The sequence below is a fragment of the Cupressus sempervirens genome, chromosome 8 (assembly GCF_028749045.1).
Source record: "Cupressus sempervirens isolate cs-2001-9-10 chromosome 8, ASM2874904v1, whole genome shotgun sequence".
In the NCBI taxonomy this organism is placed as follows: domain Eukaryota; kingdom Viridiplantae; phylum Streptophyta; class Pinopsida; order Cupressales; family Cupressaceae; genus Cupressus; species Cupressus sempervirens.
Window position 1 is genome coordinate 741,255,301 of NC_143125.1, and position 16,858 is coordinate 741,272,158.

General features: G+C 35.2%; 1 protein-coding gene across 2 annotated transcripts in view; it reads right to left on the reverse strand.

The window, feature by feature from the left end:
- LOC149544550 (uncharacterized) overlaps nt 1-16,111 on the reverse strand; it is a 67,654-nt gene extending 51,543 nt beyond the window's left edge. The window contains exons 1-3 of one of the 2 annotated variants that reach the window (XM_089795183.1): nt 15,786-16,111; nt 15,210-15,332; nt 12,619-12,824 (exon numbers count right to left, since the gene is read on the reverse strand). In XM_089795183.1, the coding sequence (XP_089651309.1) occupies nt 12,619-12,824; nt 15,210-15,240 (237 nt within the window). In that variant the 5' untranslated portion in view covers nt 15,241-15,332; nt 15,786-16,111. The remainder of the gene's footprint in view (nt 1-12,618; nt 12,825-15,209; nt 15,333-15,785) is intronic. The other variant, XM_089795182.1, reaches the window with a different exon arrangement.
- Nucleotides 16,112-16,858: the final 747 nt, after the last annotated feature.

A 16,858-nucleotide genomic window follows, 5' to 3' on the forward strand; every position in this document is an offset into this window, starting at 1 on the left:
TTGGTGGCCTCGCATTGTCATTTTTTGTGGCCTCTCATTGTCATTGTCATTGTCAATTTTCGAAGAATTTGATGCCAATACCATTGTTGCTGCTGGTGATCCCATTGGCATTAGCTTTATTGCTGAGTTAACTAATGCCAGAGAAGAAGAAGATGAATATGAACAAGAAGATGTGAATATGAACAAGAAGATGAAGATTGAGGAACTAAGAATATTAATAGATTTTTATTCCATTAGTTGAACAATGAACATGAAACAATGATACTTGAACTTGATGCTATGATTTATTTTTAATGTTTTGAATCTTTGATGCTGAGTTATATGATGGTATGATCACTATGATTGCATGTTTATGGTGTTTTTGTTGTTTAGATGCATTTATGCTACTATGCTACATTCTAATTTTAACTCATGCTTCATTAATGTGTGCGTATATGTATATATAATAATCCATACATGTTTTTGTACTAACGAACCCAAACCCCTTTCCAAAATTTTGACAAACTTGCGAACCGATTCTTGAACTTCGAACTTGGAACCGAACCTGAACCGATAACTTAGAGTTTTCTATTTGTTTTTCAAAATCTCCTAAAGCCCACTAGTATAAGATGCATTACAAACTTCTAAGATCAAGTCATCTGAAATGAACAATTTTTATGAGGCTTTTCCATGACAATTAACCAAAATCTGTGAAATTCAAAGCCATTGTGATTTCTATTTTCAGGGTTATTCTATTGTATTTTTGATACTTGACAATATTCAGCATTTTGTGACTAGCAGCTTCGAGCAAAACATAATTTTGAATATTGTCCATTGGTCCATTGCTAGGGTTTCAACTTATAGGAACAAAATTCCAAATATTGACAGAAAAATAAGCAAATGCAGACCAATGAATCACAAACTTCGGTGTTATCACTGTTCATTTGAATTTGGTATAGCTCTTTCTATTCATCCATACAATACTTGTTAACATATCATACAGATTTTGTACAACTCAATCCTCCTTTCGTTTTTGCATTGTTCAAGAAGAAAAGAAAATTCGATATCAAATTGGTGTTGTAGGATATATGTGATCATTTCAAGAATAATTTGTTGATGCATGTAACTTCGGTCTGACATTACTGTGATAAGCACATACGTATGTATAGACGCACAACAGCATGATGCACATGCTGTTATGCATATATGCATATGTACATGTTGTTGTACCTTCCACAATCTGCAACCAATGAGATATATATATGTTCGGAGATCATTAAAGCTGGATCAAGATTATTTTTGGTTCCTTTGGTGTTTAGATCATGATTGATCTATCCTCTATATTGGGCCGCAGATGTAATGATTGATTATACATTTAATCACTGTGTTTATGATAGTAACTGATCATGAGTATTAGTTAACAATGAACGGGTGTGAGAATGAATGTCCATGTCTCCAATTGGAGACATGGCCATTCATCCCTACAAGCCTTCCATTGGTATTTATCCAATCTGCCCGATGTAATCTTGGCATCGAAATCCATTAATGCAAGCACATCAGGAATCAAAGGAAATTCTAAGTTCTATAATATTGTTTTATCTCTGTTATTACTGCACTAACTTCTACAGATTTTGGAAGCGAATCAGTCCATTGGCATTAGTGCTCATACCTACAACTAAATTGTGCATTAGTCTGCAATCAAATTAAAATCTAGTAATAAACTTTACATGGTATGAAAGCATTAAGTTTAGAAACCTAAGTCATCGAACATTGGTTAGGTTTGGATAAAAGGAGAAGAAAGTGATAGTAAATTCATAGGAGGAGATACATCTATATCAACGGCAAGAGGAGTCTGAGAACAAAATTCCTCTCTTCTATTCAAACATCGATGACTGCAGTAGACAATTGCAAATTAGTAGTGTTAAAAGAATGAATAGTATTCCACAAATGGATGATGGAATCACTTTTATTGCTTATAATTCCATTTGAATGTAATCTTTCTTTCTTCTCTAATGGACTGTAGTTGTATCCCTTCAAGGACTTTGTATATCACAAGTATGTGAAGGAATGAGTTATCTGTTGACCACATAAAACATACAGAATTTCTTGATGAGTGAGAAGATTACTTCTAAAAGGGCCAACTCAGACTTTGCTTAGCTAGAGGATGATTCAACGTCATTGTAGAGCATTCAGTCCCCAAGCAGATTTGTGACTATTGTCTTCTTACAAGAGTCAAGTAGAATCTATTGGAAGGATAGAAAATGAAAGGAATTGAGACCTGCAGGCTATATTGATTGCAAGTGGTTATAACATCTTCCACTCAGAGTTTTTTGTGGGGCAAAACATTGTTAAGTGTGGTGATGTGTTGGTGGATCATCTTCCCCTTGTGTTTCACAAGGTTGTTTATTCAGAATGTCAGGGTGAGAATGGCCCGCATTTCTTTCATAGGTCACGTGAGCTTCTTTACCCAGTGCCAGGCTGAGGAAATTCTTCAAGCAGCATCCTTAGTGTGCCTAGATTGGTGGCAATTCAATGTGTGCTTCAAGAGTAGCAAACATGTACCCTTCACTGAAAGTTGGAGATGCTCTCAATAGTAGAGATGAGAATTGAGATAGCAAATTGTGTATTAATGGTGTTTGGCATTGCAGCTTGGTTAAAACCTAAATCCAAGTCCAGGAGCTTCAAGATTGTAGTCCATGGGGTTCAAGATTATTGGTCTGATGACCCATCGATCCATTCAAGCTATCAATTTCCTACAGTGAGAATATTACTTTGCAGACCTGTACACGAACACTAACAACAATTATGACTACCTAATGGATATGCCGAATTGGTCACCAAGTTTATTCTCTCACATTCGCATCCAACTCATTAAGGCTCCATGAAAGGTGCTAATGCATACACGAGAATTGATTGCAAATAATTTCTCTTGTAGAGTAAGTTATAGATGGATGTTGTGATCAATATAAACTTCGGAGAAGAATCCTTGTCGTGTAATGCACAGATCATATGCAAAATGATCTGAGTACTAGAAAACAAAATTTAGTTGACCTTGTTACATCCCAATTTTTGACCTAATTTAAAATATAGCCGTTGAGGTTCACATGAAGTCAATTGACAATTAAATTTGTTATAATCCTGCGAAATGGTAAGATGGTTAGTCGTTATAACTTCATATGAAGATAACATGCTAGTTGATTATTTTTAATGGATTCATGGAGTTGAAAAGGCAGTTATAGCCATTATGATTATTTATGCTTAAATAACTTGTTTTCATAATATGATTTAATTGCGGAGAATTTCCTTGTAGGAAACACGTCGAAGGGGTAGAAGCATTGTCAGAATAGAATTAAGCACAGAAGCATCACCATCACTAGGCAAATGGGTTGAGGACCTAGCGACTTGAACATCATGATACGGTCGATGGAACCACGAGCTATTAAATAAACAATTTTAAAACATTATTTAACTTAATGAAAATATAATACGTACCTCAAAGAATTTTAAATGATCTTTCACAATATTATTTTAATTTATACCTATGTACGTACACAGATATAAATTAAAGTGACATCATAATATTATTTTTGTTATAATAAAATGATGCCACCTCATTAATATATCTACGTATACGTAGATAAATATAACCATAATATTTTTCGAATTATAACCTTCCAACTCTTTTCCATCTTTTATTCTTCTCCTTCTTTGAAACCAATTGAACACTTAGCGCTTTTATTTGACAAATATTCTTTAAGTTACGGAAGCCAAAGAGTCTCTTTAAACCTTTTTATATCATGAGTCAGGAGAGACAAAGTGGCAAGAGAGCACTCATTTCTGCTTCTTCCTTTTAATATCACATTTCTTCCTTGTTTATTTGGTTCATTTTCCCAGTCAATTCTCTACAATAGACCTAGCAGATACCTGCAATATCATTAAGAAAATTGATCATAGTAGCGCCATTCTATACTCTATGTTGTATATGATCTTCTTGCTGAGGATATAAGTTTTTATACATTGTGGTGACGTCTTCAAGCAATTGGAGAGGATCTGATTACAAATCGACTTGCAAACTTCAGACAATTCCAAATTTATATCAGGTCATGTGTTAATCATTTCAGATTGTGTTATTCCAATGTTTTAAATCAATTTTCATAGTGGCCAGCTAGGCGAGGAGACTACTTCCCTTTTCAGATTTCACTCATGTTACATTATAAGCTTTGTTGAATGTTCCATGTCATTTGTTATTGATTTATTTTAACTTTCATAACACCCAAAATCATCATAGATAAAGTCGAATAGAACCTCTTAAGAGAGAGCTTTCTAAATGCAATAAAACCTGAATGAAATATTCTGTTCGAAAATCAAAATTCAATAATATTTTCAATGGGTCTCACGAACATATTCTTCCAAGTCATAGTTTGTGATAAGATTTACTAATCAATGAATCCTTTTAGAATTTATGCTCAGAGCAGATTGCTCAAAAGTTCCAAACACCAAGGACTCACCAGTTGTATAGCCATGTAAAGGTGAAAAGGTGAGATGAAACCTACAAGAAGACGGAAGTGGAAATCAGATATGATTAAATAAGTTAAATAATCTTACTTAATAGCTCATGCTTGATCATGTTTATTGTATTCTCCTGCTACCAAGTTGAGTGGTGTGATTAGAAACCAAGATGCTTAGTCGATGACAAGGTGTTCTATGTCTATTCCGGGTAGGGAGGGTCTTTCTTGTTAGAGATTGTGTGGGGATAAGTTATGGTCCAAGGTTGGGTGGTTAAGACCTTGACAATGCTTCCCCTCTCCGCAAGATGTCAAACGTGCATAAGATAAAGATAAGTTGAGCAATTCAAACAATTGTCAGAAACAAGTATTTTAACTTTTATGATATATGTTTCAAGTAGAAGGTAAGATTAATTGAGTTGTATCATCGTTACAATTATTTCTTTAAATGAAAGCAATTCTTATCATCAATGTAATTGGCAACCCGTTAGATCGATTGATTTTCTAACTAAATATGGAATATATCAATAGGATTGTTATTTCAGTTTTTCATACATAAGAACAATGATTATGAGCATATCTTCTAATCTTATGTTAATGCTACAGTTTAGCAAATCAAAAGGAAAGGAATGATACAGTGGCATCTAAAGCCCTAAATGATACAGTGGTATCTGAAGACATAAACGATACATGGTATCTGATGCCCTAAATGACCCAATGCTAATTAATGCCCTAAATGATACAGTGGCATCTAAAGCCCTAAGTGATACAGTGGTATCTAATGCCCTAAATAATCCAATGGTAATCGATGCCCTAATTGATACAATGGCATGTGATGCCCTAATTGATATAGTGGTATTTAATGGTAATCGTCATTTGATTTTGATATAGCAGTATTGGATGGTAGTCGTCATTTGATATTGTTATAGTGGTATTTGTGGACTAACCTGGGCGGTTGCAGAAGCATCCCTAAATTGATTTCGGTCTTGAATTTTATGTATGTAGATTTTAATTTCCATAGTAAATTCATTGATGGTGTTTTCAATTCTTAGTTAAGAAATTTTGTTTAACCGATTTTAACCGTTAATCTCATTCATATGAACGAAACTCGTTTAACTGTTTTCTCTATGAAATGTGTTAGTGTAAATAATTAATTATTATTACACTTTACTTAAGTTTACTTAGGAATATGCATAGTCATATGAGTTGCCTTGTTGACAACACAGGAGTTAGCAACTTATTATTGCACATAGTGTCTACAACATCTCTTTATGAGATACACCTATGTAAACTTATCCTCTTATCATCGCACAAACTCTTATGCTCAATGGAGGATAATCCTCCTTTGGTGGACATGTGTTGAGTTGTAATCCTTATCTCTTTGCTGACTCCCAGTCATTCTAGTTGCCTTTATATACAAGGCACTTCTAGTGTGTATTTATCCAATTATCTGATATCCAATCATCGGATATCCATTATCATTTTAATCATTATTGAGATTCTCCTTTGATCATCATTAGTCTCTCTTGTGCTATCTATTGAGCTTATTGATCTTGGTGTTGAATTATTGCCTTAGGCAATTTCTTACATGGTATTAGAGCTATACCAAATTCTTACATAATACTAGAGCCACAAGAGCTTCATTGCATAGCCATTGGAGAGATTTTTTTTGCAGGTCAAGATTGGAGCTTGCTGGTGCAAATCAAATATTAATATCACATTCAGAAGGTCAAAAAAACCCCAAATTGACTTTTGTTTCATCAAAATTGGACATCTGAGGTGAAATCTAGAGTCATTGGATTTTTGGAGGTGCGACGGCGGCGATTCAGGAAAAATAATTAAAGAGGTGATTCTCAAACAGCGATATCTCCCTCATACGGACTCCTTTTTTGAAGCAATTTTTTTGTTTTGGGTAGAATTTCATGATCTACACATTGGTGCAGGATGTTTGAGATCTCTATTCATGAATTTTTCTACAAATCGCAAATCTCGATTTTTACAACTTCAAAGGCTTAGTTCAAGCTCATCTGGAGACATATTTAGGTGTTATTTTTTTTTAGAGTGCATGATTTTTTGTCTACTTTCTAGATCTGGTATCAGTTTGGAGTAATTTTGAGTAGACATAGTACTTTCAAATTTTACTCTCACTTTGGCCTATTAGCACTTGTAATTAATTAGATCCTTGACAGGTATTATGTCTTATCTTGTTGAATCCAATATAGCTTCATATTTGTTGTTGTAACCATCAGAATCAGAAGTCCACTTATGCCCTAAATTGGCAAGTGGCCATTGTAATCGCACTGAATATAAAGTGTCAAATATTGCATTAAGGGGGGTTTCTTTGATTTTTTTTTTGCATTTTGGGGGTGCATACATTATTTGATCTTATGGAGTCATGTCAAAAGTGTCACTTTGGTTTAAGATTCAAATTGACAAAAATGAACTATCAGAAATTGAGTGCTTTGATGATTGATCATCTAAAAGAACATAAGGAAGTGTTTCCTTATCTATATTCGAAAATATTTCCACCTAATACTAATCGGGGACATCTTTTTCTTCTTCTTCGCTTTATGTATAACAGCATGAGTAAGAAAACTTTTGCTCCTCTTAGTAAGGCAAGTAGTCCTCGTGACGTTTGGATGTGTCTTTGGAAAGCACATGGAGATCCACAAGTCCCTCCATTACCAGAGGACATTCTACCTCCAGTCACTCCAGTTGTGGTACCTACAACTCTAGTTGAGATCATACCTTTTGATGCTCCTGTTGCTTCTATTGATCCAGTTCCAGCCACAGATGCTCCTGATTCAGTGCAGCAGGAAACACCATGTCTTCCTATTTCAGCTTCATGGGATGACCTCCTTCTAGACATTGCAGTGTTGTTTGTGAAGTCTTACATTGAAGATGTGGGAGACATTATTAATGACATCCATCTTCTCTCTGTTGAGGAGAATTCTTCTTCACTTGTTACGAGGGAACACTCTGACCCTTAACCACTTGATCTTTCTTTTGAGACTAACATGATTGTGGACACTTCTTTTCAGCAGCTGGAGGAGGACTCTTTTACTTCAAAGGAGACATATCAGTCTTTGGAGATTGCATTCCAATTTCCTCAGACATCATATCTTTTGAGGATTCTTCCTACTAGTTGGGGAGCATTCTCTACTACACCTATGGCACCACTTCTTTCTAGAAGGAGGAACATCGTTCAGTTTCCATGGTGCAACTTCTTCAGTCATCAAGGAGCTTCTTTCATGGGTGTGCATTCATCATTGAGGGGAGGCTACATTGCTTCTCTTCCCATATCTACCTATAAGGATTATTCCTTGTCTTTGGTGTTTGATTCACTTTCATACATGGACACGTTACCTTGTTTGCCACCTTCTTTTGGGCATCCACCAGATTGGCTTGTGGCATCTACATTCATCAAGGACTTGTCAACATATGAGCAGACTTCAGAGGCAACATCCATAGCATACTACATATGGATTCCTCATCCATCTTCCTATCCACAATGGGAAGTATACTTGCACCTATACTTGGTGTATCTTCTTCCTAAAGGGAGAAATGTCATTTGTAGACATTGGATACTTTTTTGTCCTCGTGACATCCTTGTAGGAGATTATTCAATATGGGGGGATACCATCATGTATTTTTTCTTATGGGGGATATATGCTTGCACATGCATGATGTATCTCATACTAGGGGGGTCTTGAATAATCCATCCTTGCATGCATCTTGTATTTCTTCATCTCTCTTTTTGGAGGAGGTTTTCCCTCTTTCTCCGTTTTCTAAGAGATTGCATTGCGTAGCATTGTATGTAGAGCATTGCATTTGTACCATGGGTACCTAACATGGCCTAGTAGCCGAGACCCACATTGCATCTTGCATTTAGCTTTGTGAGCTTAAGTGCATTCCCCTAAGTTGCAATTAAGGGGGGTGTTAGTGTAAATAATTAATTATTATTATACTTTACTTAAGTTTACATAGAAATATGCATAGTCATATGAGTTGTCTTGTTGACAACACAAGAGTTAGCAACTTATTAGAGCACATAGTGTCTACAACATCTCTTTATGAGATACACCTATGTAAACTTATCCTCTCATCATCGCACAAACTCCTGTGCTCAATGGAAGATAATCCACCTTTGGTGGACATGTGCTGAGTTGTAATCCTTATCTATTTGCTGACTCCCAGTCATTCTAGTTGCCTTTATATACAAGGCACTTCTAGTGTGTACTTATCCAATTATCTGATATCCAATCATTGGATATCCATTATCATTTTGATCATTATTGAGATTCTCATTTGATCATCATTAGTCTCTCTTGTGCTATCTATTGAGCTTCTTGATCTTGGTGTTGAATTATTGCCTTAGGCAAATTCTTACAAAATGAAGTAATATCTGTAATTCTTGGATATGTTAGTTGTTAGTTAACACTTGGTAAAAAGCAAATGTTACAGACCTCCTATCAGTCAATGTGGTAGACACACAAAATACTCTAGTCAATGTGGCTTTTTCACTCTAAAGAACTGTAAGTTAGTCATTATAAAGAAAACCATAGCATATGATGGGTTTATATTATAATGAAGGGAAGTGTGTATCGATAGAATATCATCTATCAGTGGATGGTAGAGTCATAACAACAAATATTCTATGAAGGATGAAAATTGATTCATGAGTTATATTTCCTATATGGGCTCACCTTATGAAAAGGAAATATTTGAAACAAAAGGATAAAAGCATATGGAATCCAGATTCAGAGGGAGTCTAGCATCTTCAAAGAGGTCAAAATGTTGATGAACACGAGCTTCAAAGGGAGCAGATGGGTTCAGTCAAGTTGTGACAATCCCGATCATAGTGATTGAGAGGGAGTTTCACTATTGAAGGTGAAATGCTTATGAGATAAACTTTATTTAATTGATTATTATACTAATGAAATCATTTAATGCCTTATGGGCCATGTGGTAATTATGAGAAAGTGACAACTTACATATGATTATCACTTGTATTTGTTAATGTTATTGGAAGATGACGATCTTACAATCACAATAGACATCGTGTGATGGCTATAACAGATCACAATAGATGATTTCTAACATGGTGGATTCAATTCCCTAAAACAAACCATGACCTTCTAGATTGTGATAGACATCGTGCGATGGTTGAAACATATCACAATAAATTATAAATGTTCCTATGGCAAGTGCACATTACCTTTGAACATTTTGAGTTGTGGTAAATATCATGAGACTTGATATTCTTGGTCATATCATATCTTTGATATCATACTGAAGTGATATCTAAAACTGGGTATCACATGTTAGGTGATATGTAAAACTGGGTATCACATGTTAGGTGATTCCTCATATCACGTGTTAGGTGATATGTAAAACAAGGTATCACATGTAATATCCTCCCCTGATTTGAACTTTGACTTGCAGAAATTTAACTTAAGGAATATTGTCAAACACTTTGTATGCAAACTCATAAAGCTGATTTCCTCAATAAATTGCTTTCCAATGAGTAGATTTACGAACAATTATGAAGTGACATTAAAATGCATAATACACATCATAACATTTTCACAAACACTTGGCACACATTCAATAGTATATGAAAAATCTGGAAACTCTTTCAATCTGCTAATAAAGGGTGATTTTTAAATGTAGATGTGCACTTACAGCTGCCTTAAAGGCTGCAACAACTATTCAGACTTGTATTCAACAATTATTATGCAAAATATCAAAATTTGACAGAAGAAACCTGGAATTAGTTGCCGTAGTATTTTGCAGATGTAGTCGGCCAGCCCTCCAAACTTCTAATCAGCCGGAAAAACAAGTAAACTTGATACCAACACTGTTCACGCCGTACTGTAGCAAAATACTGTTCATGCCGACTGTAGCAAAATACTGTTCATGCGGCACTATAGCAATAACTAACTTCAGATCTGCACCTCAAACCCTTGTAAATTTCTTTATGCAAACGCCCCAAATGAAACCCAATGTGTTTCCTGAAGTGAAAACACCCTTGATCCTCCTGATTGTGTCTTCCAACAGCGAAGAGAATGCTAGCAAAGAGGGATTCCGTCCTCCAAGCCCGATAATCAGATATCCAGCAACATAACATTAATCTTCATCCAAGCATACCAAAAAAAAAAAAGCTCTTCCATTTCTTTTATAGTGTTCTCACAAGAGCTCAATCCTTCGTTTTCTCAATGTGGATAAAACATAACTCCCTTTAGGTACCTTATGTCTCCAATGTGTTATAAAAATAAAGGGAACTCTTTTAATTTAAATATTTCCCACAAACTATAGTCTATGCATTAATAAAGTTAAATATTTAAATTTAACTTTATAAAATGGCTTTATCAATGCATAACAAATCTTATCAATGATAAATAAGTCTTCCTGTCGATTTTAAACAATTACCATCGACATACCACTGTGACTGAATGTCCAGCCATGTCCAAGATGACTTACTATAAATAGTAAGTATGCCCAAAGTTGCCTCAGAACCCCTCAGAAAGACCTGCAACTGAAACTGTCTAGGCCAAATGGCCTCTAAGCCCCTTTAATGTCCTAGTTAGCCTACGGGAATGTGGGGAAATAGGCTAACGACAACATCATGCTATGAATGCTAGAAAGGGGACATTACATCACATGTCACGTGTTAGGTGATATGTAAAACGAGGTATCACCTCATATCACGTATTGGGTGATATGTAAAACAAGGTATCACATGTTGGATGATTCCTCATATCACGCGTTAGGTGATATGTAAAACAAGGTATCACATGTTAGGTGATTCCTCATATCACATGTTAGATGATACTTCATATCATGTGTTATGTGATCACAAGCTATGTAATATGGATATACCATGATCCCTTATGGTGGATATCTTGAGATTTGATATCTATGTACACACCATAACTAGAAAGAATATCATGAGACTTAATATTCTTTTATATATCTTGAGGATATTACTTTTCATATAAAGAACTTATATATATGCACTTTGTCTTCCCTAGCTGAGAGGGAGTGTTAATGCATGTAGCTTCGGTCTAACATTATTGTGATAAACACATACTTAAGTATATATGCACAACAGCATGATGCACATGCTGTTATGCATATATGCATACGTACATGCTGTTGTACCTTCCACAGTCTGCAACCGATGAGATATATAAAGCATGATCGAGATTATTTTTGGTTCCTTTGACGTTTAGATCATGATTGATCTATCCTTTATATTGGGCTGCAGATGTAATGATTGGTTATACATTTAATCACTGTGTTTATGACAGTAACTAATCATGAGTATTAGTTAACAATGAACGGGTGTGAGAATGAATGTCCATGTCTCCAATTGGAGACATGGCTGTTCATCCCCACACCCCTTCCGTTGGTATTTATCCAATCTGCCCGATGTAATCTTGGCATCAAAGTCTATTAATGCAAGCACATCAGAGGATCGAAGGAAATTCTGAGTTCTATAATATTGTTTTATCTTTGTTATTACTGCACTAACTTCTACAGATTTTGGAAGCGAATCAGTCCATTGGCATTAATGTTCATACCTGCAACTAAACTGTGCATCAGTCTGCAATCAAATTAAAATCTGGTAATAAACTTTACATAGGTCACTAAGCAGTTGAAGTTGTTAAGTATGCACAATTTGAATAGGGATTAAAAAAGAATTGTTGGAAGGAACTCGGGTTTTTGGTGAAACAAAGCAAACAGGGTGCATGGAAGGTTGTATCATTCTAATAAAGGAGAACCAACTATAATACAAGAACAAATGCCATCCATAAATATTAAGTTTAGAAGAAAGGTAGGACATATATGATGTGTCAACTTTAATCTGCAGTCCATGTGATACCAATTAAGATTTAACTAGCCTGTGAAGTAATCAAACTGAAGTAAATTTGCCTTTTGGGTAAAATCATACAAGAAAGTAAATTTAACTGCAAGCATTTTCTATTCACAACAAACATGACCAGAAACTGTGCCAGGGATGTAGCCAAATTGGTACTTATGTTCTCTTGTGGTAGCTGAGTCAATGTAAGAAGGAAATGACAAAAACAAACCACATTTCATAATCATGCAATTGTGGAAGATGGCATACCTGGGATCTTAGAATAGTTGTCACTGTAGTTTGCAACAACCTTCCAACCAAGCACTCAGACCCATGTACAGCTTTTGTTTTCACTGGCGTTATTAAGTCTTTGGTATTCTGATGACAGAGAATGTGAGGGTGAACTGGATTGATTGAAACTCTGGAGAAAACCTTCATCTTGTTACTTCCATAGCGGCCAGGGTCAGCTACCAGCTCTGGTAATTTATTGATCAATTGATAAGAAGGTGAGAAAACCAATAACTGAAACCTCAGGAATGTGGCACAGAATTTATTAAAAACACACAAAAGAAAGAATCTTCTCCTACACGTGGCTCAAGTTTGAAATATCCAAAACAACTAAAAGCAAAGGCATCTAACAATACAATAACAGGATATGATAGAGAAGATATATCATATAGTTACACCGCCCTAGAGGACAGGGGATGTCAGAACGGAAAGGTAGGGGGGGTAGAGGGGCCTCAGTTTCAGGATGGCATGGGAGAGCGGGGGAGGCGTTGTGTTTATAGTTATACTATATAATATACATGTGGTAGTTAAAATGCTAGGTGTAGAAAAATGTATAACAATATAAGACATAAAGATGTAACAGTAAAAAAGTAACATAGTAAATTAGATTTACACAATACTTGAACATTGCATTGAACATTGAACAATAAAATTTAAATAGTTGAATCAGCAAATGGAAGAGTTCTATTATATAATTAATAATAATAGATGTCAAAGTATGAGTGCCTAATCATAAAGATGACTACATTGAGTATCATGATATCAAAACAAGTACAAACTACAAAATCAAATGCCAAGGTCCAAAATGTTTTTTTTTTTTTTTCCTTAACACTTTAATATACTGTCGTAATGGGGGAAGCCTGGGCGTCAGGCCTCAGGGGTCGAGGGACGCTGTTGATGTTAGACATTTTTAGTGAACTCAAAAAAGTTCAAGGCAAACAACTTGTGGAGACGTGATCAATAGGCTGGGAAGTTTTTTTAAATGAGAAAAGGAGAGGCTTATAAACCATTCAAAACTCCTTTGGCTCAGGTCAACATCATACTCATTTGGGGAAACAAATGGGCTTTGTAATAGGTGACCTTGTTAAGAATCCGGACAATGTGCAGAGTCAACTAAAGCCCCTTAATTGAGACCCAGCAATGTTATTTTAAAAATACTATTAGTAAACATAATGATAAAATTTTATATCCTAGAATAGACGCATGCCAATGTGACCAATAAAATGTCAAGGGAACATTAAACTTTACCCATATAGTACTTTGGTCAGAAAATAAATCACAAGGTTCAGTTAACTCTTAAGCTTTGTCATGGAGTCAAACATGAGGGATGCAAAATTTTTACAATATTATGACCAAGGTGATGGAATAGAAAGATGTCCTTATAAACTTTTCACAAAAAGTTTAAAATAGGGCCAAATCTGCATCTGGCTTGTCAGCAATATGTGTATGCAGAGATAGAGAAAAGGCGAGAAAGCAAAGGAAGAGAAAGGTAAGGAGCAAAGGCAGTTTTCTAGGTCATTGAAAAATAATCAAGAAACCAATTTAATGTGTGAAATCGCCCTTTGGAATCCCGCAAGTGAATTGTCTTTACATTCACCTTCTATATTATTTATATAGAGCATGCGTGATTCAAGTCCATGCCCTTTTTATAGACTACACAGGCCTTAACCATATGCCCCATTCCAGCCGTCACATAAAACAACATATATTAAAAGATAAGATATTTCCATAATTTATGCATGTTAAAATAGAAAAAGTTTATGGCAATAATTCTGTAAAGAAAATTATTGATATTTGAGGTTATATTCTATGGTTTGTTAATGTTTGAGGTTATATTCTATGGTCTGTAGTTTTCTTTAAGTATGATCCCAAACATAAATTCTAAAATTTATATCGTTATTATTGGAAGCTCTATATATCACTGTGCATGAATCATGGGTCAGTGACTTGGACTTGAAAACTACACATTTAAATTAAATTCTTATAGCAAAATCACAAATTGACTTTCTGTGGAAAATATCCCCTACTTATCAATTGATGAGCTTAAGAGGCTTTCTAATCAATGGTCCATAAAGCACAACATTTGGTGAAAGTTTTGCAAATAAGGTTGCAACCAGAGTGGGTTTAACCATGGAGGAAACTCCATAGCTAAGTGCACTCAAGCTGGAGTAGTCTGAGATGGGTGAACTTGCAGAAAATACTGGCACTTCACCTCTATCAGCATCACCTAGATCCAATGAGTGCTAAGTGTTTCATTTATTCTCAATAGAAATAGATCCATATGAATCACTACTCATGAACCATGGGTCAATGAGTTTGACTCAAAAACTGTAACAGCAATATCACAATTTGACTTGCTTTAGAGAATATCTCCACTTATCAACTAACTATATATATATATATATATATATATATATATATATATATATATATATATATATATATATATATATATATATATATACATATATCGCAATTGCTACTAGAAGATCTTTGAATTTTTTATAATATATACGAATCCCAATTTTTCGCATTCCTTGACCAAGTGGATTTATGAGATATATGAAAGTTACCTTTTAGACATGAGAATGTTCGTACTAGCATCTATGCACGCTGTATTTTGATATCGAAAATCCTATGAATAACCTGTTCCGGGCATTCCAATGGTGGACTTATGGATCAAAATACGATCTCACCTTTACAAACAAGCTCAAAAATCAACTAGAGTAGTATTCCGCTCGTCAGACCCTCCCAAAGAAAAGGATTTCAGTTGTATAAATGAGCCCAAACACCAGCTAGGCAAACGATTTCCCTAACCCCCACCCAATAAAGCCCAAGACAAAAAAAAAAGGAAAACAGGAAAAACAGCATTATACCCAGAAGATGACAGAGAGCAATTTAGGGCGCATGAAAACTAGCCCATTCTACTTCATACAAATGAGGCGCTCTCTGGCACGCATTTACTGATTTAAAACCAATCATATAAAATAATGCAGATGCACTTATGATGAAACAAAGCTAAAATTCATTGGAAAGGATTTTCTTCTTAAAATCTCAAGAAAAAAGCCTGATTGTAGAACAGCGAAAACTCTTCCGTTTCTTTGTAATTAGCAGAATATATGATGGGTAAAAGCATGAATAATGCTCACCTTTCCATGTGGGCAGCTGCATTCCGGAAGAGGGTGGATATAATTCCATGCAGATCACACGCATTTGGACTCTCTGAACATTCAACGAACCAAATGATGATTTTTGCACGAAACTTCATAGCATTGTGATCATCTACTGTGAACATTTTTAGAGGAAACTCCCAGAGATTCTCTTTTTGGCTTCATATAGAGGAACCCGGTCTCATAATTAAGTGTAGCGATCGGCTTTCTGAACCTGAATTCGTTAGATTCAAACCTCGGGGTTGACTCTTTCGGTCTACTAGGCTAGACCGCCAATCTTCAGAAAACGACTTATAGTTTTAATGTATTTTTGCTTTTTACTCGACTTTTTCTTATAACAAGAGCTCCTAAGCTAGAGTTCACCTCGTGGAATAGATGGTTGAGAGTGGAAGTACGGAATAGAAGAAATATAAATCGAGTGAGAAAAGAATTAAAAATATATAAAGAGAGAATTTTTTAAAAATATTATTAATATTTATCTAAAATATTTAAGCAAAGAGAGTTTATTAGAATTTTTGTACTGAATGGCAAGCAGAGTAGTCGATACTTAAGCGAAAACTTTACAATATGTGAAAAAAGTGAATCGATCACACGAGTTTTCATAGAGAGTCAAGAAGAAAGTAAGCCCTAAGGCATGCATAATATCTAATGCTGGCCTAGGGTTGAATTGCTCATCGAAACCCTCTGCTTCAAATGATTGGAATAGGACTAGGAGTCTTTCTAATTCCGCTCCTCCCAGCAATTCCAACCCTATGATTGAGTACTCAGTACATGTTTCAAACACATTTGATGCCCTTAATGAGCAAGAGAAGTTGAATAAAAAGAAGATATCAGGAGATGCTCCAATTGACTCCACAGGTATTAATTCCTTTAAAAAAGAAACAGCATAAATATCAAGGCAGTCTCAAATAACTCCGCACCAGACCCACTTGGAGGAAAATTGCATATTTCAAAACAACTTTCAACCTGTTTATGGTGCTAACCCTTGCTCCTCAGATCGACTGGGAATCCTTAGAGATCGTCCTATCATTTTCTCCACATCAAGCTTGGAC